The 24,120-nt window shown below is 42.6% G+C and overlaps 1 protein-coding gene across 2 annotated transcripts in view; it reads right to left on the reverse strand.

The window, feature by feature from the left end:
- The window catches only part of GIT2 (G protein-coupled receptor kinase interacting ArfGAP 2), a 67,947-nt gene that overhangs the window by 11,856 nt on the left and 31,971 nt on the right, over positions 1–24,120 (reverse strand). The window contains exons 10-17 of one of the 2 annotated variants that reach the window (XM_011936243.1): positions 23,619–23,670; positions 19,791–19,863; positions 19,456–19,553; positions 18,025–18,136; positions 11,830–11,972; positions 9,902–10,051; positions 5,995–6,243; positions 3,990–4,079 (exon numbers count right to left, since the gene is read on the reverse strand). In XM_011936243.1, coding sequence (XP_011791633.1) covers positions 3,990–4,079; positions 5,995–6,243; positions 9,902–10,051; positions 11,830–11,972; positions 18,025–18,136; positions 19,456–19,553; positions 19,791–19,863; positions 23,619–23,670 — 967 coding nt within the window. Of the gene's footprint in view, positions 1–3,989; positions 4,080–5,994; positions 6,244–6,798; positions 7,587–9,901; positions 10,052–11,829; positions 11,973–18,024; positions 18,137–19,455; positions 19,554–19,790; positions 19,864–23,618; positions 23,671–24,120 lie in introns of those variants that run through there. The other variant, XM_011936250.1, reaches the window with a different exon arrangement.

Consider the following 24,120-nt stretch of genomic DNA (forward strand, 5'->3'; position numbering starts at 1 on the left):
GAGTGCAGTGGCCGGATCTCAGCTCACTGCAAGCTCCGCCTCCCGGGTTTACACCATTCTCCTGCCTCAGCCTCCCGAGTAGCTGGGATTACAGGCATGCACCACCACACCCAGTTAATTTTGTATTTTTAGTAGAGATGGGGTTTCACCATGTTGGTCAGGCTGGTCTCAAACTCCTGACCTCAGGTGATCTTCCCACCTCAGCCTCCAAAAGTGCTGGGATTATAGGTGTGAGCCACCGCACCCTGCCAACTTTTTTTTCTTTTCTTTTCTTTTTGAGACGGGGTCTCACTCTGTCGCCTAGGCTAAGTGCAGTGGTACAACCTCAGCTCGCTGCAGCCTTGACCTCCCAGGCTCAAGCGACTCTCCCACCTCAGCTTCCTGAGCAGCTGGGACCACAGGCATGTGCCAGCATGCTCAGCTAATTTTGTACTTTTTTGTAGAGACAAAGTCTTACTATGTTGCCCACCTAGCCTCATAATCCTGAGCTCAAGTGATCCTCCAACTTTGGCCTCCCAAAGTGCTGGGATTATAGATGTGAGCCACCACACCTGGCCCCAACTTTTAAGTTTTATTTTGGTTTTTATATATACACCCACACAGAGGTGTGTGTGTGTATACATATACACATATATCAATAGATAAAAACTTGCATTTACGTAATTATACTGAAAAATGTGCCCAGAGCTGCTCAGTGGAAAACAAACTAGAAACAGAATTAAACCCAGAAAATTCTACATATTTATAATGAATCTTTTTTATTTATTTATCTGGAGACAGAGTCTTGTTCTGTTGCCCAGGCTAGAGTGCAGTGACACGATCCTGGCTCACTGTAACTTCTGCCTCCCAGGTTCAAGTGATTCTCCTGCGTCAGCCTCCCAAGTAGCTGGGAGTATAGGTGCCCACTGCCATGCCTGGCAAATTTTTTGTATTTTAGTAGAGACAGGGTTTCAATGTGTTGCCCAGGATGGTCTTGAACTACTGAGCTCAGGCAATCCACCTGCCTCGGCCTCCCAAAGTGCTAGGCTTTACAGGCATGAGCCACCACGTCTGGCCTTTATAATGAATCTTTTTGTCTTCCCCGATGAAATGTGATAATCGCAAATCAAATGCATTACCCTCAGTGATCAAAAGTACCAAGTTGCATTCAAACATTTTAGAAGAGCGGTGACTCACATACCTAATAAATGCATTCGGTAAATGTTTCTCAAGTATGGAAAACAACATATAGCAGCAACCACCCAGGAAATCAGTTACTTACACGTTAGTTAAGTCCTTCATCGTTGTCAACAAAAGCATATGTACAGAATTTCAGTGTAGCTAGCATTTAATGTATCAAAATTATTACAAGCATGCAGAGCCAAAAGCTATTGGTTAAGAGTGCTGCTCTCTCAAAGCTGTTAATAGGAAGGTTACCTTATAGCTGGTGCTGGTTCAATTTATTTAATAGGTTTGCAGTTTTCTCTGAATAAAGACACGCCATAAAAATCTAAACTCATGATGAAGCTATCAGGAACAATCAGGGTGATCAGTTTAAATGATTTTTGTACAAAACTCTATCTTAGCAAGCAGTCCTTGCAATGATTTTGAAGGCTACCATACAAATTAAAAAACAAAATTTCACAGTAGACAAAAGTGGTTTGACTTACAAAATTTCTAATAAGATATTTAATCACTAACTGTCCTTTAGTTGTATCTGGGCTGTTTTAATGAAAACATTACAGTTCAATTTCAGAACTGCTCAGGAGACCTTTTTTTTTTGAGACAGTCTCACTCTGTCGTCCAGGCTGGAGTGCAGTGGTGCAATCTTGGCTTATTGCAACCTCCGCTTCCCAGGTTCAAGGGATTCTTGATTCTCGTGCCTTAGTCTTCCGAGTATCTGGGATTACAGGCATGCACCACCACCCCCCCACTAATTTTTGTATTTTTTAGTAGATACGGGTTTTGCCATGTTGGCCAGGCTGGTCTCAAACTCCTGGGCTCAAGTGATCCACCCACCTTGGCCTCCCAAAGTGCTGGGATTATAGGCATGAGCCACTGCACCCAGCTGAGACTTTAAGTCCAATTTATCAAGAATTCTTTTTTTTTTAGTACAATAATTGCTTTTTTTTTGATACAGGGTCTCACTGTGTTGTCCAGGCTGGAATGTAATGGCAAAATCATGGCTCACTGCAGCCTCGATCTCTCATGGTGGGCTCAAGTGATCCTCCCATCTCAGCCTCCCAAGTACCTGAGACTACAGGTGTGCATCAAAACACCTGGATAATTTTTTAATATTTTTTGTAGAGATAGAATTTCACCATGTTGCTGAGGCTGGTCTTGAACTCCTGGGCTCAAGCAATCCACCCGCCTAGGCCTCCCAAAGTGTGTGAGTCACTGCACTCGGCCGAGAATTCTTTTTTTTTTTTTTTTTGAGATGGGGTCTCGCTCTGTCACCCAGGCTGGAGTGCAGTGGCCGGATCTCAGCTCACTGCAAGCTCCGCCTCCCGGGTTTACACCATTCTCCTGCCTCAGCCTCCCGAGTAGCTGGGAGTACAGGGGCCCGCCATGTTGCCTGGCTAGTTTTTTGTATTTTTTAGTAGAGACGGGGTTTCACCGTGTTAGCCAGGATGGTCTCGATCTCCTGACCTAGTGATCCACCCGTCTTGGCCTCCCAAAGTGCTGGGATTACAGGCTTGAGCCACCACGCCTGGCCGAGAATTCTTAATAGACTACTGTGAAAGTGAAGTAAAGAATTCCAAAAGGGTCAGGGCATGGTGGTGCATGCCTGTAGGCCCAGCTACTCAGAAGCCTGAAGCAGGAGGACTGCCTGAGCCCAGGAGTTTGAGGCTGCAGCATGCTATGACCATGCCTGTAAATAGCTACTGTACTACAGACTGGGCAACATAATGAGGCTCTGTCTCTAAAAAAAAAAAAAAAACCAATCCTGAAAGGGCCTTGATAATCCATATGCCACTGGAACTAGGAAAGAAAGGCTCTCCATCATTCCTAGGTGTGGAGGGAATGGCAAAGGCCCAGTGCAAACCCCACCTTGCCTGTAAAGGTGGTTTCTTACCCACAGCCACCTTCCTTCTCTTACCTTACATTACCCTTCCATTCAAAAAGAGATGGAGCCAGAACTGGGACATGGATTTTCAAAGCTTGTGTTCTTTCCACGGCTTTCCCAGGTTGCAGTCATGTGCCACTCTTTGTGCATACAAGTATTTTTTAATCGACAGTGCCTTCGGGAACAGGGGCTGTGCCACCTAAGTCCTTAGTACCCTTTCATTGACTTACCAAAACGCTGTGTATGGAGGAGTTGCTTAATACTTACTGCCTGACTAATCTAAAAGGGGCTTAACTGAATCATGCACTGCTATTGAGACCATAAATTATACACCAGTAGGTGGGGTTTAACTAACCCGTACAAGTGAACAGCTTTAGGCTAACAGCTGCTTGCACAGATCCAATGCCACAAGGTGTTACAATTCTGATTCAAGATGCAGGGACTTGTAAACCTTGGTTTGTCAAGTGTGGTGCTGACATAAAATGTGTCACAGGTTTTTAAAAAAAAAAAAAAAAGGCATGACATTTTAGTACTTCAGCGAGTCCACATACAGCAGTTTCAATATGACAACTGTAGCCCTGTAGCCCTGAACAAATGGAACAGATTTGGCCTATTATAATATCTAACCAGCAGCCAGCTAGTTTTCTGGTTGTTTAAAAAGAGAGTATACTCAGAATAAATGCTGTAGGGTGATTTGTAAACTTTGTTAAATATGACGTGAACATGAGCAGTGTGGGGTTACAGAAAGGTAGGCGCTCTCGATGGGTGAGCGTGCATGTGCGTGAGTGTGCGCCTGATGCACTGTGAGAAACCAGGAGGAAGCGCTGCCTCATGCAGGACGGAAGGGCAGTTAGCAAGGGACAGGAGGGCCAGAGCCCAAGCACAAAGAGCCCAGGAGCACGGCCCCTCCTCCAGAGAGCAGACCATTCAGAATGTACTTAACCCTTCGGGTGCTTTCGTCCCTCGACCAGGAAAGTGTGGAGGGGAAGGAAGGCAGAGATGAAGAGGAGGTCACAAACGCACTCCTCCCGATCTGGAATGGGAAAGAGAAACACACTCGGGAAAATACAAAACAGACCAAAAACCTACCACCTCGCCAGCTTCAGTAAAAGAATCCTGGAACACCACATATTACATGACATGAGTGGTGCAATCTCAGTGGCCACCAGTGACAGGACCCCAGAGATGTTTAAACCCTTGGTGAAACACCTCCTGGAAATTACTCTGAATTTAATAAGGCTGCTTTTCCATATGGGAAATACCTAACATAATTTGTCAAACTTGTCAATAATTTGTTAATGGATACTATGAAATGCATATTTGTTTTTCAGTCAGGACTGATGTGAGAAGAGAAACTATACAAATGATTCTAAGTTGCTATACACTATCTAATTTTTAGTACAGTTATAGTACCTTCCTGATATGATATCTTTATATTCTATTTTTTTTCTAAAATAAGAAAGTACACTGAAAAATAACAAAGGCTGATTTTCCTAAATTTTGTCTTCAGCTATACAAAAATAAGATTCTTAACTTAGGGTGGGCGTGGTAGCTCACACCTGTAATCCTAGCACTTTGGGAGGCTGAGGCGGGTGGATTGCCTGAGCTCAGGAGTTTGAGACCAGCCTGGGCAACATGATGAAGCCCTGTTACTACTAAAACACAAAAAAATTAGCCAGGCGCGGGAGCATGTGCCTGTAGTCCCAGTTACTCAGGAGACTGAGGCAGGAGAACTGCTTGAACCCAGGAGGCAACGGTTGCAGTGAGCTGAGATTACACCACTGCACTCCAGCCTGGGTAACAGAGCGAGACTCCGTCTCAAAAAAAAAAAAAAAAGATTCTTAACTTAGTTCAATGGCATTCCCATTACATCAAATTTATCAAATCAACTGCCTTAGAATGTTAAACCCAAATATCTTAAAAAGAATTTGAGATGATAGACTCCCAATTATAGTAAAACAATATTATAATTTTAGCACACTGAAAACTGACAAGATTAAACTAGGGTTTAATTTACGAAACCATGTCCTTGCTTTGCATCTACCTTGAGAATTTTTTTGGAAACTCCCGTAAAATTTGACTGAAGAAATAATAAACTTTGACACTCAAAAAGACAACTACTCCTCTCTGAAAAAGCATCACGTGAAAAAGTTTAAATGTAACATCTTGGCAAAACACATATTTTTATAATAAAGTAATCCAGGATAAATATATTTGAAAATCTTACAACACAGTATGTATCCCAATACAAAATAAGATTGTAAGAAACCTGCTGCAGAACACAATCTCTGGAATTCAGTGCTTCTAAGACTGATGAAGAGTATTACATTTCCTTTTCTGAGATGACAAAGCCACACTTCCCCCACCACGGGGGAGGAGCAGGATGCAGAAGCGAACCTAGCAGGCACACTGAGCACACATGGAGAGGCTGCGGAGGCCTGGAGCCTTCCAGACTTGCCTGGGTACCTGGGCCACAGACTCAAGGCCACCTGCTTGAAGAGGAGCTGAAAAGCCATCTTGGATTCTAAGGGCTCCAGTCCTTAAAGGGGCACATCCCTGTCTAGCTCCAAGAAGGCGACACTTCCTTCTGAGAGTGACCTTTATGATTTGCTTTTGGTTTTGGAAGTGGGGAAGGAAGGAAGCTTTAACAAAAAATGTTCCAACACTGGCTGGTTGAGAAATAATCATGGATGTGGGGGAGAAAAAAAGTAGCAGTTTGGGCAAGAGCCAGAATCCCCAACTTGGTTAGGAAACCATCAGCCCATGGCCCTGTGTGCTTGTGGGAACATCGCAAGCATCTGTGGACATGTTAATACAGCAAACACAATGGTAACTCTCTTAGCCCAATTTGGCAAAGCAGAGGTGTGGGGATCTGCAGGTTCAGAAGAGGGAACAGAATAGTCAGGCTACACAGAGTGATCAGCGGAAGCGCCAGTGGTGTTACTTACGTGTGCGGGGAAGGGCTGGAGTCTCGTCCTGCTCTCTTCAGGGCGGCTCGCTTCTCCCATTGGGAGATACGGTTTCTGACCTGATCCAGTCTCGTACATGGACATGGGCCTACTGCCCCGGGCAGACGGACGTCTCTTTAAGGAAGAGTGGTTGGAAGTGTCTGTGTACTCAGAACCAGTTTGCACCTGATATACATTGGTTGTGGCCTGTTTCCTGAGGTTCGAATTTTCACTCTGGAGTGTTTGAAGCTGAAAGAAATGTTTGGCAGTGGGACTGTGTTTTTTTATAGCAAGCAGAAAAAGCAAACACCAAGTAAATGAATACAACTACCAGCTTTAAACAATAAGGGCAGTAACAGCTAGCGGGGCTGAAAGTAAAAAGCCAATACAAACAAAGACCCTTTCTTCTGGATTGGGTGAAACACAATCAACTCCCTTCATCATGTAAGCAAATTAAATAGCTTCATTTATGAACGCGGAAAAGTTGTGGTTTGGACTTCCTCAAAACAAAATGTCTAACCGCTTAAAAATTTGTCATGGTGGGCTGGGAAATGTTTGCAGGCAAGCTGTATACTGGATTATTCTAAGGTTGTTTCAAGCAAGAGCTCGAGATCATTAAAACATCATTTAGGTAACTTGCTTTTCAAATGAGCCCCGAGCAATTTGCAAAGGCCAAAAATGACAGCAGACACCATGGAAGCAGCACAAAGATGACTAGGGTTGCTTTGCAAAGCAAGAAAGACAGAAGTTCAGCTTATGAAAAATCAGATCAGCTATTGCTTTCCAAAAAGCCAACAAGAAAAATTATGATCAACAAGTTTTTATTACATAATACTCTTGATATTCCAAACAATTCAGCACTTTGTAAAAAAAAAAAAAAAAAAGAGAGAGAAAACCGGATCATGGTAAGTTTGCTATATTAACATATCACAAAGAAAACTGGAAACCTATTATCTATGGAATTGACATCTTCGCATGGATGCTCCACGCAGCACGCTTGCTTCCGTCTGGTGAGTGATCATCTTTCAGCCAGGACTGGAATATTTGGCCTTTCTCTCCTTTGGCTTTGTCACCCAAAAAACACGACCTCAGTGGTGTCAGCTTTGAACATGCTAATCTGCCTGGCACCACCCCATTTTAGAGACTGTCACTTGGAGGCCCTGAACGCTCCTTCCATTCCTCACATGCAGGCTGCTCCATGGTGCTGGATGGATTAGAGTTAAGGGGTCAGCAGGGAATCGTGTTACTCTTTGGCATCTGGCATTTTAAACACCATTCACCACGTCCATTCTGCGCAGGGTCCTTCCCTTCTGGTGCGCCTTCATCTTCCATGGACATTTTATAAGCTGGGTGTGGTGTGAGTTCAGCTGTCTACTCTTTGACAGAGATTGTAAAATCTGACCAAATTCCCCACCAGTGCCAAGGTTTAAGTCCACGAGCAACTGTTTGCACCAGAAGATCATTACTTTTTCAGTAGCAAACCCATTCAATGTTAGGAGTTGCTTTAAATTTTTATTTAGAAAGCACCAATCTGTGAAAAATACACCAATAGTAGTTGCTCCTCTTCATTAATTAGCATCTTTTCCAAGCAACTGTTAAATGTGAAAGATCAGATACAAATCATGCTACTTTGTCAACTTTATGTATATTAAAAACTTTACCTAACTTTGAAATAAAATCAATACATCTTTGCTAAATAAACAAATTCCATATACTTTATATTAATCTTGCCAAACTGCTGCAAAAGTGTGACTTACTGCCTCTTCCACAAAAAGACCACTCATTCTGTTTCCTTGAAGAGCAAGCCATTACAGAATGATAGACTGCTTTTATCCCACAAAGGCTGGCAGGGTATAGCTCATATCTGCAATTCCCTTTCCAGGGAAAGAACAGCTGCAAAGTGACAAAGCAGCCCTGAACATTTCTACATTCCAGGATACAGACAGGCATGAAGTGCCTGTTGAAACTACTCATTAGAGAACCCAGGGCCTAGAGTGAAATGGTCAAGGTTCAAGGACTGAGGCGTGTAACTGACACATGTCCCTCAATGGGGCACTGGTGCATCTAATCACATGTTTGTCTGTGTAAAAAGCCACTGTGGCAGTATTTTAGTTAGAGCCTTCACATCTGAAACTTTATCCTAACACTTTTCATGCTTGGATTTTGCCTGAATGTGTTCTCATGAGCACAAGTTCTTGGTTTCAATTTTTAAAAATGTTAGTACTCTGTATTTAGAGAGATGTCCTCACATAAATTTAAATGATGTTTATCTTAATAAGAACAAGGCTACACTTTTTTATTTGGAAGGAGTATAAGGGAAAATAAAAAGTTATAGACAATTCAATAGTTTCAGAAATCAAAAGCATTTCTAAGAATTGATGAGATAATCAATAAGCAACAGCAAATAATTTCACTTTGCGTTTCTCAAAGAAGCTCAAGACATTTGCTTTCAGAGATAATGAGGCTCTCTCTGGTGATTTCCAAAAATACTAAAAGAAGCATTATTAGATTTTAAAAGGTGATGTGCAGCAGATTGATTTACAGTGGCAAAATCAGCATGTTTCAGAAATAGTCACCTGGTCAAAATTATTAGTCCAATTAATGGGACAAACTATAATCCATTAAATAAAATATATTCCAAAGAAGGCAGAGAAAGTACAGGTCCTGTATGTAATGACAAAGGGGTTCTTGGTCTGTCTCGTTTACAGCTGCATGGCAGCCCTAGACAGGGCTGGGAGACACAGAACAAGTGTCTGTTCGTTTAAGGCTGGCTCATCTTGGGCATTCTTCATTCCATGCTACTATAGGCATTAGAGCCATGTATTTCAAAAAGTCTCAAAAATGCTCTAGAACTCAACATCAAAAGAATCCTAGACCAAACCCCAGGCAAAAGTGCACAGCAATTCCCTTCCCTAATAAGTAGAGGGGCATGGGCCCCTTTTTAGTTCTTTGACTTTCCTTTAGGAAGCAGCACTGAAAAGACTCTAGGTACACATGGAGTATACCATGTCCTCAGGTCTTGAAAATGATTTGAAAACCTTACTTCTCAAATGACTGCCTAAAGACATAGATTATATGTTTCATTTTGTTTCTGGTTAAGTGTCCAAATCTCATTTTAGAACTGAATGATGGGAGTGATACCCACAAAGTCATGGGCAAAATTTGGAATTTTTCGAATGCCCTTACTTAGCCTTCTCATAAAGAGTTGCATACATAATCCCCCTCCTACTAAAGGTATTCCTTGCTACCATCAACCACACTCCTTTTCGGGATTAATATATTCATACGGTTCTGATTCTCTCAAAAGGTAATGAATGAGAAAATGCTGAGCAAATGAGATTGCTTCTTACCAGTGTGCAGCTCTTGCTAGTACAAATGAAATGTTTTTTTGTTATTTTTTGAGAACCTACTCTGTAGCAGGCCCTCCCGTAGGCTCTGGGGATAATACAAGTTAGTAGTAAACACTGGTAAGCAATAAGGTGGGGATGTGGGATAGGGCTGCCAGGGTGGGAGCAGGGTTTGAATGCTGATAAACATGCCCCTGCCCAGGGCTCTCACTGGCTCTGTCTCCATGGTATGATCATCCCTCCCTAGCAATGGGAAGAATCACATCCATGAAGCGCCATCCAGGTTTCCAGGAAGCACAGAATAGTGCAAGGTTTATTCTAAAGGGCACAAATGCTTAAATAGGATGTTAGGTTTCTCCTACCTGGGGAACTTACTCTGGATATATTTCATTTTAAATATCCAAATACATCCTGCTTCAAAAAGACAACTTGGCCCAAAGATTTCTAAGGCTGTTACAATGACTGTTTTTCTTCCCTCGGACCACATCACAGTGCCTGAGATTCTTCCTTGTACTATGGGATTAAAGCATCAACCATCCTGGCATTTATTAACATGTTACCTTTTTCTGCATAATTCTCAGCTCGTCACTCAAGTTGTTATTCACCTTCATTAGCTGCTGTATCTTGGCCTCAGAAGCCACTAGAGCGTTTTTGACCTCCATAAATTCCTGTACAGTGACTGGTCCATCTGATAAATCTGAATCTAGGCTCTAAAAATAAATTGGGGAAAACGTTCACAATCTGAGATGATGAGAACATTAAAGACTAACAGCTCAAGAATTTCAAATTCTGACCAAGCCAGATGAATTGCAAAGTTAGTCAAACCAAATTAAGGCCTCTGAGAGTAATGTAAAACTAAAACATAAAAAAGTAGGGTCACTATCCTATTTAAAAAATTTGAAAGTCAGTATTTTCCAATAGAACAGGCAGTGGGGCTACACATCTATGCTAACAATGACTGTCTAAGGAGGTCTGTCCTGTCTTGTAAGCCTTTCTCTCGTTCGCTCACATTTTGCTTTTATTCATTCCTTCATTAATTCATTCATTCCAACATTTTCATTGAACATTAGGCAGTGTTCTAGGTGCTTGGGATATATTAGAAAAGAGACAAAGATTCCTGCTTCCATGGTGTTTATATCCCAACAGCATGAGAGAGTATATATATAGTATGATTCAGGGTGATGAGTGCTGTGGGAAAAGATAAGACAGAGCAGGGTAGGGGACTGCATGTTAAGCAGGTAGCTGGGTTAAGCCTGTGAGTGGGTGAGAGGTGAGCAGAGCCCCGGGAGGTGAGGGAATAAGTCACATGAATCTGGAGGAAGAACATTCCAGCCTGCAGTGGAGCTCAGTTAGAGGGAGCAGGTATGTGGGATGGACTGGGCAGGAGGCCAGGCAGTTGATAGAGGGCCTGGTCACAGAGGGTCCTGAAACAACCTCAGCTCTGACTGAGTGAACCAGGTGGCTTCCCGGAAGTCTGCACAGGGGTGTCCCCTGCATTTGCTAATGGCGCCATCTTTCTCATAGTCATGTGGGCCGGAGAACTCCGAACACATCTCCCATAAGTCTATCTCCCCACTTCAACCTTCCAACTTATTGCCAAGACTTTTCTATTCTACCTTCCTATTCATCCATTCTCAAATGATTGCCAGGCCCCTCTGTGGGTGTGTCCTGGGGGTCAGCAGACGGTGCACAGCCTGGGGTCCTGCCGCCTTCTCCACCAGCTCACACTCTGGTGCCAAGGTCTCTCCCACCTGCACCATCTTAGCATGGGGCCTGGGGTGGCCTGCATCAGCTCCAGTTTGGACCTGTCCCTCCACTCTCTAACCTACCAGAACAGTCCTCCCCAGACATCGCATCCTGGGCTCCGCACTGCCTGTGAGGCCCACGCTATTCCGTTGGGCGTCATATCCCTCTTGCTGCAGCTTCGAGTCCCACCCTTTTTAGGCTGTCCCTATGCATGACCAGCTTCCCCTTAGATGCCCCGGTTTCACTTTCTTTCTGCCTCCTCCATATGCCCCAATCCCAAGCATCCCTTGAGGCGCATCTTAAGAGCCGTCCTATGACACAGCCCTGCTGATGCTCCCAGCCATAGGTTCTCTCTCTGTTCACTCCCTCAGCCTGTGTGTGCTTCATATGACACACATCACTTTGTGCCTTCTCCTGCAGTTCTCTCTCTCCTAGGTAATGAGACCCTCATAGGAAAGGGACGAGACCTCATTCAGGAGAGTCATATCCAGAGACGTCACTCAGTAAACACTTGTTGAATGAATAAAACACACCAATCACTCCTCACAAGTTTTATAAAGTCTCAACTGCGGCACGGCTGTGATGCAGGGACAAGGACCCCTATTTTAAAACCATTTAACCTTGTTGCACCTTTGCTTGGCCTAAGCTAATAACAAACCCAACCTCACTGCACAGCAGCTTTGGCAGGGCGAGCCCTCAGCTGATGCATGCTTGCCCTTCCACAGGACGCACGGCCTCTCACCTTCTGCCGGTTTGCTTTGCTTGCAGTGGTTTCCAAATCTGTGTCTTCGTCTGATGCCACGCTGTCATAGTCGGGCTGGTCGTTGTCTTGACTCTCAACGCTGTGCTGGTTATTGATTGTTTTCAGTATGAGCTCCACATTGTCTATCAATAAAAGCAAACAACTTTACTTCAGGCTTAAAACACTGCTTTTCTTCCAAAAACTATGGAGAGGATTTTTTGGTTTAGCCATTTAAAGGACATAAAGGGCTGAATGCTGTGCTCTTGCCTGTAATCCCAGCATTTTAGGAGGCCAAGGAGGAGAAATGCTTGAGGCCAGGAGTTTGAGACCTACTTAGGCAACATAATGAGACTCTATCCCTACAAAATAATTTAAAAATTATCCAGGCCTGATGGTACATGCCTGTAGTCCCAGCTACATAGCTACTCAGGAGGCTAAGCCAGGAGGACTGCTTGAGCTGAGGAGATTGAGGCTGCAGTGAACCATGATTGCACCACTGTACTCTAGCCTGGGCATCAGAGTGAGGCCCTATCTCTAAGAGCAAAAACAAAGACAAAAACAAAATACACAAGGACTCAAAGAAAATGACAGAAATGGCAATGTTATATTCACACCAATATAGAGATAACAGAAAAAGTTTTCAACCAGGTAGACAGTTACATAAGAGACTCCAGCATTCCTCATCTACCTGCCAAATATGGGCAAATTAAACAGATGGCTTAGGAAGGAACTGGTCAGATAAAGGAGGCAAGATCCCAAGTTTCTAGAGATACAGCCTAGCTCCAGGTCATGAAGATAAGGCTGTAGGTAATGGAAGATAAACTGTAATTTGATTAATACCTATAACATGTTTACAAGGTAATATCAATCAAAACAGAAAGCAACTTGTTAAACTGGAGCCAGAACCTAGGCACTCAAAGAATAGAAACATTGTGCTGGACATGGTGGCTCACACCTGTAATCCCAGCACTTTGGGAGGCCGAGGCGGATGGATCACGAGGTCACGAGGTCGAAATGATCCTGGCTAACACGGTGAAACTCCGTATCTACTAAAAATACAAAAAACTAGCCAGGTGTGGTGGCGGGCGCCTACAGTCCCAGCTACTCGGGAGGTTGAGGCAGGAGAATGGTGTGAACCCATTTGCAGTGAACCAAGATCACACCACTGCACTCCAACCTGGGTGACAGAGTGAGACTCCATCTCAAAAAAATAAAAAACAAACAAAAAAATTGGCATTTAGTCAATTACCTGCATCTCAGTGAGAGAAACAGATAGAGGAGAATGAATCAAATACACATGTGCATGTTACAAGGAGTGTCTATTCCATAAGGGAGCAGGGATTATTCTACAGGATCTAATACACTTTGAACAAAAGATTTCACAAACTAAAGTCTCTCTGATTTCTTTCAGGTAACTCAAACTCTGACTTCTAATACTGCTTCCCAGAGATGTTGAGGAAACAAAGGATGGATGATATCTGGGTGATGAATTGTGGTTATTTAAAAGGACTAGGTCCCAGCTGGGCACAGCAGCTCACATCTGTAATCCCAGCACTTTGGGAGGCTGAGGCAGATGGATCACTTGAGGCCAGGAGTTTGAGACCAGCCTGGCCAACATGGTGAAACCCCATCCCTACTAAAAATACAAAAATTAGCTGGGCATGGTGGTGGGCATCTGTAATCCCAGCTACTTGGGAGGCTGAGGCAGGAGAATCGCTTGAACCCAGACGGTCGAGGTTGCAGTGAGCCGGGATTGCGCCACTGCACTCCAGCACAGATGACACAGCGAGACTCTGTCTCGAAAAATAATAAGTAAAATAAAAGGATAGGTCCTATTTTAACTTTTTAAATATTTTAAAACACATAAATATAATGATTACAGAAGTAACAGTCAATACATACAATTTAGAAACAAATAAGCAAGTAAGATAAAGTAATCACTTATAGCCACTGTTATTTGTTGATCTATTTTTTTCTAGGTTTTTTTCTGAGCGCTTATATCCACACACAGTCAATTCTTGTTATTCTTGGTAGTTATTTTATTTATTTATTTTGAGATGGAGTCTCACTCTGTCACTCAGGCTAGAGTGCAGTGGCGCGATCTTGGCTCACTGCAAACTCTGCCTCCCAGGTTCATGTCATTCTCCTGCCTCAGCCTCCCGAGTAGCTGGGACTATAAGCGCCCACTACCACGCCAGGCTAATTTTTTTGTATTTTTTTAGTAGAGATGGGATTTCACCATGTTAGCCAGGAAGGTCTCGATCTCCTGACCTCATGATCCGCCCGCCTCGGCCTCCCAAAGTGCTGGGATTACAGGCGTGAGCCACTGTGCCCAGCCTCTTTGTAGTTATGTTCTAAAAAGTTGCTGTGAATTGGCCAATATTAAATCAGTGCTCTTGGGGTTATCAACCAATCAATACATAACCTTGTTCTATGTGTGTTTCTGTTTAAAGATACCTTATTTAATACATGTTATTGATTCATTAACATTGAACTCATGGCCAACAGCACTATAAATCATGCCTGAATGATGCTTATTTAACACACATTTCTCCGTCGGGCACATCACAGCCTTCTTGCACTTAGACACACTAGACAGCGCTTCAGGACTATGCTTGGAGGCCACTTTTTTTCTTTTTTTATTGAGACAGGGTCTTGCTATGTCACCCAGGCTGGAGTGCACTGGCATAATCATAGCTCACTATAGCTTCTAACTCTTGAGCTCAAGTGATCCTCCTGTCTCAGCCTCTCGAGTATGTAGGACTACAGACACATGCCAACACACCTATATAATTTTTAAATTTTTTGGTAAAGATGGGGCCTTGCTATGTTGTTCAGGCTTGGAGACACTTTTTTTTTTCTTTTTTTGAGATGGAGTCTCACTCTGTCGTCCAGGCTGGAGTGCAGTGCTGCGATCTCCGCCTCCTGGGTTCAAGTGATTCTCCTGCCTCAGCCTTCTGAGTAGCTGGGATTACAGGCAGACGTCACCATGCCTGGCTAATTTTTCTTGTATTTTTAATAGAGAGAGTTTCACCATGTTTGTCAGGCTGGTCTTGAACTCCTGACCTCGTGATTGGCCCACTTCAGCCTTCCAATGTTCTAGGATTACAGGCGTGAGTCACTGCGTCTGGTCAAGGAGACAATTTTGAGATAGGGTCACCCATGCTAGAGTGCAGATGTGATCATGGCTCACTGCAGCCTCAACCTCCTGGGCACTCAATCGATCCTGGGCGGGGGTGGGGCATTTTAAAACAGTGAAATGACCAGTGAAAAGCACACAAATATGACTAACATGACACTAAATAGACCGCAGACACTTGTGTATAGCATGAATGCAGAAACAAGAAGTCAAAGAGTCTCCTCCCTGTTCAATCTCAGCTGGAAACATGTGCTTTTGGTGACTCAATTTTTTTCTCTGCTCTGTATATTTCTTAGAATGACCTTGAAAATGCTGTATTAATTTTGAGGTCACAAATTTTAGCAAGTAGATGAATTTGTAAATATGAGATGTGTACATGAGGATCAATTGTGTATTTATACTTACCTGTGGTATACTCACTTGCACACATATATTTACATAAATATGTTTTCCTTACAAAATTGGGGTTATACAAAACCTTTTTAAAACATTAGTTGGCTAGGCATGGTGGCTTATGCCTGTAATCCCAGCACTTTGGGAGGGTGAGGTGGGCAAATCGCTTAACACTGGGAATTCGAGAATAGCCTGACCAACATAGAGAAACCCCGTCTCTACCAAAAAATACAAAAATTAGCTGGGTGTGGTGGTATACACCTGTAATCCCTGCTACTCAGGAGGCTGAGGCACAAGAATCACTTGAGCCTGCGTGGCAGAGGTTGCAGTGAGCCAAGATCGTGCCACTGCACTCCAGCCTAGGCGACAGAGTGAGACTTGTCTCAAAAAAAATAAAACAAAACAAAATCAAACTTTATTACTTTATCTAATATAATTACTACTATAGTATAAATGTTTGTTCTCTCCAAATCTCATGTTGAAATGTGATCCTCAGTGTTGGAGGGGAAGACTAAAGGGAGGTGTTTGGGTCATGGGGGTGGATCCTTCATGAACAGATTAATGCCCTGCCTTTGTAGTGAGTTCTTGCTCTATTAGTTCCTGCTAGGAGCCGGTTATTGAAAACAGCCTGGCACCTCCCTCCTTGCTCTCTTGCTTCCTCTCTCACCGTGTGATCTCTGCACACGCAGCACCCCTTCACCTTCCATGAGTGGAAGCAGCCTGAGGCTCTCACCAGATGCCCAGTCCTACAGTCAGCAGAATCATGAGCCAAATACACCTTTTTTCTTTACAAATTACCCAGTCTCGGGTATTCTTCTATAGCTACACAAAAAGGACTAAGACAATTACATATTCTTTTTTTAAAAAGGTAAGTATGTACTATTTTAAAATGTGACTAATTGTTCCTCTTTATTACTCAGTTGCTTCTAATGTTTGTGTTTTTCTACATAACATACATATAACATCTCTGATGATTTCCCTTCAGTTAAGACCTAAGAATGGAATTATCAAATCAAAGAGCTGGTATTGTTTTAAGACTTTATTTTTTTAATTAAAAAGTTGTTTTTTTTTTTTTTTTTGAGACAGAGTCTTACTCTGTTGCTCAGGTTAGAGGGCAGTGGTGTGATCTCGGCTCACTGCAGTCTCTATCTCCCAGGTTCACGCAATTCTGCCTCAGCCTCCTGAGTAGCTGGGATTACAGGCACATGCCACCACGCCCAGCTAATTTTTTTTGTATTTTCAGTAGAGATGGGTTTCACCATGTTGCCCAGGCTGATCTCGAACTCCTGGCCTCAAATGAGCTGCCTGCCTCAGCCTCCCAAAGTGCTGGGATTACAGGTGTGAGGCACCACACCCAGGCCATTTTAAGACTTTAAACTTATCCAAAGACTCGTCACTGTGCCTTCACCAAAATTTAATAAACCATTTCAGAACTTCCTTATTCCTGGTTGAACAGATAAAATCAAATTCCTGAACAGGCAAGAAGAATGAATGAGTTGTTGTCAGTTAATGATTACTGTCTTTGGGGAATGTGATACTGACTGAAAACTTAATTTTTATGGTACATATTTCTTTTGCTTAAATGACTTACAATGAAAAATGTCTAATTTCTATAATTAGAAAAAAACAATATGGGTACAGTAATAGGGCTGGAGAGGAAGGACATTCCTAAGCATGCAGATAGGACCTGGCCTACTGAACTAGACTCAACAGGGCAACTGTGAAACAGATGCTCACAGCTCTCCTTATGATTGTATATCACAGTAATTCTCACTGAAGACATTTAAAGTTTTTGGCAACAAATTTTAATTATGTCGGACTCAGTTTCGTAGGTAAGCAACAGCAGATATTATGCAGTTTCAATCAAGAAGAGTTTTTCTTTTCTTTTTTTTTTTTTTTTGAGACAGAGTCGTGCTCTGTCACTCAGACTGGAGTGCAATGGTGTGATCTCGGCTCACTGCAACCTCCGCCTCCCAGGTTCAAGTGATTCTCCTACCTCAGCCTTCCGAGTAGCTGGGATTACAGGCGCCTGCCACCATGCCTGGCTAATTTTTGTATTTTTAGTAGAGACGGGGTTTCACCATGTTGGCCAGGCTGGTCTCGAACTCCTGACGTCAGGTGATCCACCCGCCTTGGCCTCCCAAAGTGTTGGGATTACAGGCATGAGTCACCGTGCCTGGCCAAGAGTTTATTTTCACATGTCCTTTAATAAGATCTAAATCAGAGTTTTGGGTTAATTTCAGGATGCAATTTTACAGGGAAGGTAAGTGTCCCAAAACAAAACAGAAATCATATATAAGATAAATATGTGTAGCAGTTAATAACTCTGAAATATGGTTAATTCACCAGGGCTCAGACAGGTAAACTATTTATCACAATATACTACCAATAAAACTTATATGAGTAGGGGCTGAGGGGAGGGAACCTAGACGACAGGCCAATAGGTGCAGCAAACTACTATGGCACACGTATACCTATGTAACAAGCCTGCACATTCTGCACGTGTATCCCAGAACTTAAAGTAAAAAAACAAACAAAAAACCAAAAACCTGTGGAACTTTAAGCTGTCATGCTGATGACTGCTTTAATTAGCTGATAACTTTAACACTTGAGTCAAATTTGGAGGGCCAAAAATACAAATATCTGGAGGTTTGAGCAGTTACCTTTTGAACCCGAGAGAGAACTGCCCTGCTGTCTCCTCTTGGCATCACTGAGAATGTCAATGACCAGTGTGGCAAACTCATGGGCGTTGAACCGAGCTAACTTCTGTCTGCCCTAAAGGTGGGAAAACAATTGGAAATATTTCCCAGTGTAAAAATATATACATAAACAGTCACATAAAATTAGTTAGACTATTGACAGACTTCTGCAAAGACTTTCTTCTGGATGATCAAAATACAGTTAATCCCAGCCATAATCAAACCAAGTTAATGCTTGTTTTCCATGTGAACAGTTTAAAACCATTTATATAAGAGAACTTCATAATAAATGTTACGGCATTTCTCACATATGCATTGTTCTCACAACGCAGATCTATTTGGTAAGCAAAAATAAAATGGTTCTACTGAATGCTTTTCTTCTATTATTGTTTCAGTTTGGAAGTAGACTCAGTAATAATAAATTAATTTTGAGGGGAATTTTTAAATTTTAAGTTAAGGCCAGGCTCACACCTGTAATCCCAGAACTTTGGGAGGCTGAGGTGGGAGGATCACTTGAGGTCAGGACTTTGTACAAAAATTAGCCAGGCATGGTGGTGGGTGCCTGTAATCCTAGCTACTCGGGGAGGCTGAGGCAGGAGAATCGCTTGAGTCCGGGAGGTGGAGGTTGCAGTGAGCTGAGACGGTGCCACTGCACTCTAGCCTGGACGACAGAGCAAGACTCCGTCTCAGGAAAAAAAAAAAAAAAAAAAAATTTTTTAAGTTAAACAAAGTCATAGATATACCCTATCCTTATATATAGCTGCTAATCATAAAGACTAAAACACCTTCCTAATTCATTCAACATTTCTCGTCTTGATAGATGTGTTGGCTGTTTTCAGTGCTCTATTACATACAGCAGTGCTTTGATGAAAATCACTGTGCATAAATCTATTTTTATTTTATTAGAGCATATTCTCAAATGAGTAATTCCCATGTAAAAGGATGTACTTAATTCTGAGGCTTCTGAAACTGGTAAACAAATTGCTTTTCTAACATCTACAGCAATTTAAAGTTCTATCTGTTGTAAGAGAAAGCTCAGCTTACCACATCCTTACCAGTCTAGAGTATCCTTTATTATGTATTTTATTAATTTGACTGATAAAACTTGCACTAATGCTTTTAAGTTGCTTTCTTAGATTAGTGACAAGGTTAAACACTTCTTCACATGTGTAAGCCATTTATATTTCTTCTGTGAATTGTTTCATATTCTTTCCCAGTCATTTATTTATAGTCTATTGTTTTTCTTATCATTTTGGGGGTTGTGTGTGTGTATATGTATAAAGGATATTAAATTTTAATCAATCGAAAAATTTAGAATACTTGTCCTGGCAAAATGAAATACCACGACATCAGTCATTCCCCAACTACTATTCCTTTCCAAACAGAGTCACTTGCCTGGTTTCGTGTTGATGAGTACTCAGGATTGACCGGAAGAAAGGGGACGACCGTTGTCTCAGTTACCAGGGCGCTGTGGTTTTGCGTGGCAAGCCAGACTAGCCAGAGGAAAGAGCCAGAGACAAACCTTATCACACCTGTGTGTCACTCCTCCTGGGAGGCACAGCTCACGCATTATGAGGGGAAACACACTCTGAAGCCAACACATGCAAAGGCAAACATCGACACTCGCACCATCAGGACAGCAGAAATTGGGCTAGTAAAACACTGAGCCTGGCAGCTTTTCACTGCCCACTGATAACAGAAGCTTATTAGATAAAGCCACGTCAAGTCACCTGCATCCGTCTCTCGCCTGTCAACTTCATCGTACACATCCATGGCAAGTTCTTCAAACAAATGATTACTTAGCTGAAAGTAAAAAATATCAGGAACACAAGGGACAACGATTAACACCAGGAGGACGAGAGGGAACTGCGACTTAGTCACCCTTTTATTGCCTATGTCTTATCCAATGCCAGTGCTTGGTACATACCCACTGTTAAACAGATGTAACATTTTCACAATCATACAGGGCCTCTAGAAATGTCTGCCAACCACAGCAATTTCACTATGACACAGACAGGGCTGATGCTATTAAGGAGCTAAGAGGCATCTAAAGTACATCATCTCAGAAGTAGTTTCCAGTTCTCTACTTTTCTTGTGATATCACCCTGTAAGCCTCCTTTTCTGCACTTAAAGAGTGTTTTTCAGTTCCCCAGAGTGTAAGCGATCCTATACCCTTGCAAAAATAGCCAGGCTCAGTGGTGCACACCTGTAATCTCAGCACTTTGGGAGACTGAGGCAGGTGGATTGCTTAAGCCCAGGAGTTTGAGACCAGTCTGGGTAACATGGTGAAACTCTGCTTCTACAGAAAATACAAAAATTAGCTGGGCGTACCGGTGCATGCTTATAGTGCCAGATACTCAGGAGGCTGAGGCAGAGGATCACTTCAGCCCAGGAGGTTGAGGGTGCAGTGAGCCAAGATCGCACCACTGCACTCTAGGCTGGGTGATAGAGTAAGACCCTATCTCAAAAAAGAAAAAAGAAAAGCAAAAGACATGCTGTTTTGTGACGATAAAATGTGCCCTTGCACAAAAACATGACCCAGACCTCGGCTGAGTTTCTTTGCTCTCTTTCTCAGGAGCAGTCCTACTGTTTCAGTCTCCAGAAGGAAGCTTCCTCCAGCCTGACTCTTCAGCACACAACTGCCTCACGGCCTGCAGTGTCTCCCTGGGCACATGGAGGATAATTGAGTTCTTCCTGGCCCAGATGAGGTTAAGCCCCTGCTAGGGTGGCTCCGCATCTCTGCACTTTATGCCTCATGAAAACACCTTGACACGTGGTAGCTGTGACTCTTAAACTGACATCTGCTTTGGGAGGGCAGATGCTGAATCTGTTATATTCCCTATTGGGTTCCTTACATCCACACATGGTACCTCACACTTTAAGAGGGGCCAGAAAAGAGACATTGGCTGGCCAGAAGCTATTGAATGCAGCAATTTAAAATGCTGGCTACAGGCTGGGTGTGGTGGCTCATGCCTATAATCCCAACACTTTGGGAGGCAGATGCAGGAAGATCACTTGAGCCTGGGAGTTCAAGCTGCAGTGAGCCATGATGGCACCACTGCACTCCAGCCTGGGTGACAGAGTGAGACCTTGTCTTGAAAAAAAGAGAAAAAACAAGTGCTGGTTACAGAGACCTCATAGGAACATGTTAAAATGGGTACAATATATTATTGAGTGAAAAAAGCAGGTTAGAAACATCTATGATGATGATTAAGTTCCAGTTTTTAAAAAAGATATGCACATAAAATAAGAACTGAAAGAAATGTACCAAAATACTGAGCCTGACTCCATTAAGAGTATGGCAATGAGGATGGTCTCCCTTCTCTATTTTTCAAATCTTCCCAAATGTGGTCACACTATAATTAAAAACAAACCCCAAGAGCCTGTTGCTAGGTAAGATGAAGGATTAGGAGCTTGACCTTGCTTCATAAATGTCCAGTTTCTTCCTCCATGGGACTACAAGCTAATGTTATCACTAGCAACAACTACAATGGCCAACTTATAACACCTCTATGAAAACAGGAACTACTATTGTTCCACTTTTCAGACAAGGAAACTGAGGCAGAGAAGATAGTAGCTTGCCTAAAGTCACAAAGCTAGTAAGTGACGGACCTGAGATCCAAGTTTATGTCTTTGAAAATGCTAACATTTACTCATTCAAGGAATACATTAGCCTTTGTTATATTTCTCTCAGCTTTTCATCAGGAGGGAAGGAAGGAAAAGAGAAAGGAAAGGATGAAGGGAGGAAGAGAGGGAGGACAGGAGGAAGATACAGGAGGATAAACACTGACCTGGCACTGATAACATGGTCACCTGTGAGAAGGAGACCACAGGATGAGGGTCAACAAGTAACAGTGGCAGCCCACTCTGAGCAGTTCTGGTCAGCAGCCCCCGCAGGATCCTTATCTCCCTTTTCTATGAGAGTACGCCAAGGCACAGGGAGGCTAGGAAGCTTGGCAGGGCTAAGAAATGTACTGACTAGTCTGACCCAAACCTCAGCTCTTGAGAGCTATACTAGACTCTGTTCCAGGTCTTTACTTCATGCCTGTCACATGCTAGAGATATTACAGGCATAATCTCAGCTTTCATGCAGCTTCCAGTGAAGCAAATGTAGGATAGTCTAATAAAATGTGGGTTTTTATCTAGGTTTGAATTATTTATAATAAAATGTACTTACAGATTGTGAGTAATTAAAAGGAAATCACACAATATTTAGTGCTGTCTGACTCCAAAGCTTATCATCCTGATCATCTTAGTCTATAACTTCCTTAAGGCAATAAAACACACAAACACACAAAACTGTAGATACAGAACACAGAGACACCAAACAAATTGCATAAAACACATTTATTTCATAATACAGTTAAATACTAGTAAGGATAAATTCATTTTATGTAATATTTAATACTGAGTATTATATGAAGTTTTAGTAAAGGGTCTTCTGTGAAAGTGGAAATGAGGAGAAAGTCATAAATTAGGGAAGCTGCAATGTCAGAGTTAGGCTTTGGGAATGCCACTACCTACACTGGTCAGATTTCAGGTCCTTGAATGATCAGAGGGATGGAAGCTGGGAAAGGCAAACACTGCAGGTAGAGGAGGATTCCTGGAAGAGGACTTGAGTGTGCAGCTCATGGCCTCAGAGCATGTTAATCCACAAAGACAGACAGACAGACACACACACACACACACACACACACACACACACACACACACGGAACCAGATGGGAAGTAGGGCAATCTCTGAAAGGTGAGAGTTGAATGATGCCCTTAAGGGTTACAAAAAGAAGTTAAGAATCTCGGTTCTGATCCAAAGAGCAATGGGAACAGCTAAGGAGTATACTTTGATGGTTAAAGTAGCAAGAAGTACCCTGGTGAGGCTTCATGTGAGAGGACTAGACAAAGAGAAGTCAATCCCAGAGAAACAGATTTCCCAAAGCCTTGAGGCCTTGGGCCCTTAGGCCTTTCCTAAGGCTGAGGTGGGCAGTCTGGAAGAAAGATACAGGCTAAAGGGAGGCTGTGGTGCAGACCCGGCAAACTCTGAGCACACACATGGGCCAAGACCACCAGCTTTTAACAGTAGAAATTTAAAAAGCGCTGATGAATGGCATGGGATGGTAAAAAGGGTTACAGTATGGCTGGATCCAAATGGCAGTGAGTGTATCTATGGGACTTGCTACCATTTCAGCATCAGCATTTACCATGTTCTAGAACCCTACGTGGCTAAGTCCCCCCAGGAATGCGTACCCTACTTACTCATGATGCTGGGAGGAACTAGGGAACTCTCCTGAGGAGAACAACTGCCCAATGCCAAAGGTGCCATCTGCACTTTTTACATGACAGAGAAAAATGAGATTATCTGAAGCAGAACCAATGAATATACTGAACTTAATAGTCCTTGTGGTCGTCACTGCTGTATACGCAATGGTCTGGTTCTAATTTAACAAACAAAAGTATGAAATAAAGTCATCAGATGCAATAGGTAACCTGCATTGAGAGTAGGTATAAGCAGAGTGCACCGATTCTCATACTAGAGAAAACCAGTACAGAGAGATACTCACAGACTGAAGTTTCTTCTTAGCAGCTTTTGCCAATTCAGACAAATCCAGGCTGCTAAGAAAACATACAAAGCTAATAAGCAAATAAATAAAGCCAGATTTGTGAACTCTGTAAAGTTTAAGACACCCAAGAGATAAAAATATTAATTATAGTTCATGGACCATGTTAGAACCAAGCATTCTACAGACCGATAGTCAGTGAGGAGCTCTAAACAGAACAAGTCGGTGAAAGTAACTCCTTCTGAAATACCACAATCATATAAGTGTTAAAGAGAAAAAAAAAATTGTCCACCAACTAAATGACAAAAGCTATTGCCAGGTTACCTTCCAGGCCCTTATGTGAGAAGTCACAATTTTTGAAGCATTAAAAAAAAAGCATGATATAAGAAAATATGCCAAGCTCAATGGATCACGCCTGTAATCCCAGCACTTTGGGAGGCCAAGGTGGGAGGATCACAAGGTCAGGGTTTTTTTTTTTTTTTTTTGAGACAGAGTCTTACTCTGT

This window comes from Colobus angolensis, unplaced genomic scaffold (assembly GCF_000951035.1).
Source record: "Colobus angolensis palliatus isolate OR3802 unplaced genomic scaffold, Cang.pa_1.0 Scaffold10, whole genome shotgun sequence".
Lineage (NCBI taxonomy): Eukaryota > Metazoa > Chordata > Mammalia > Primates > Cercopithecidae > Colobus > Colobus angolensis.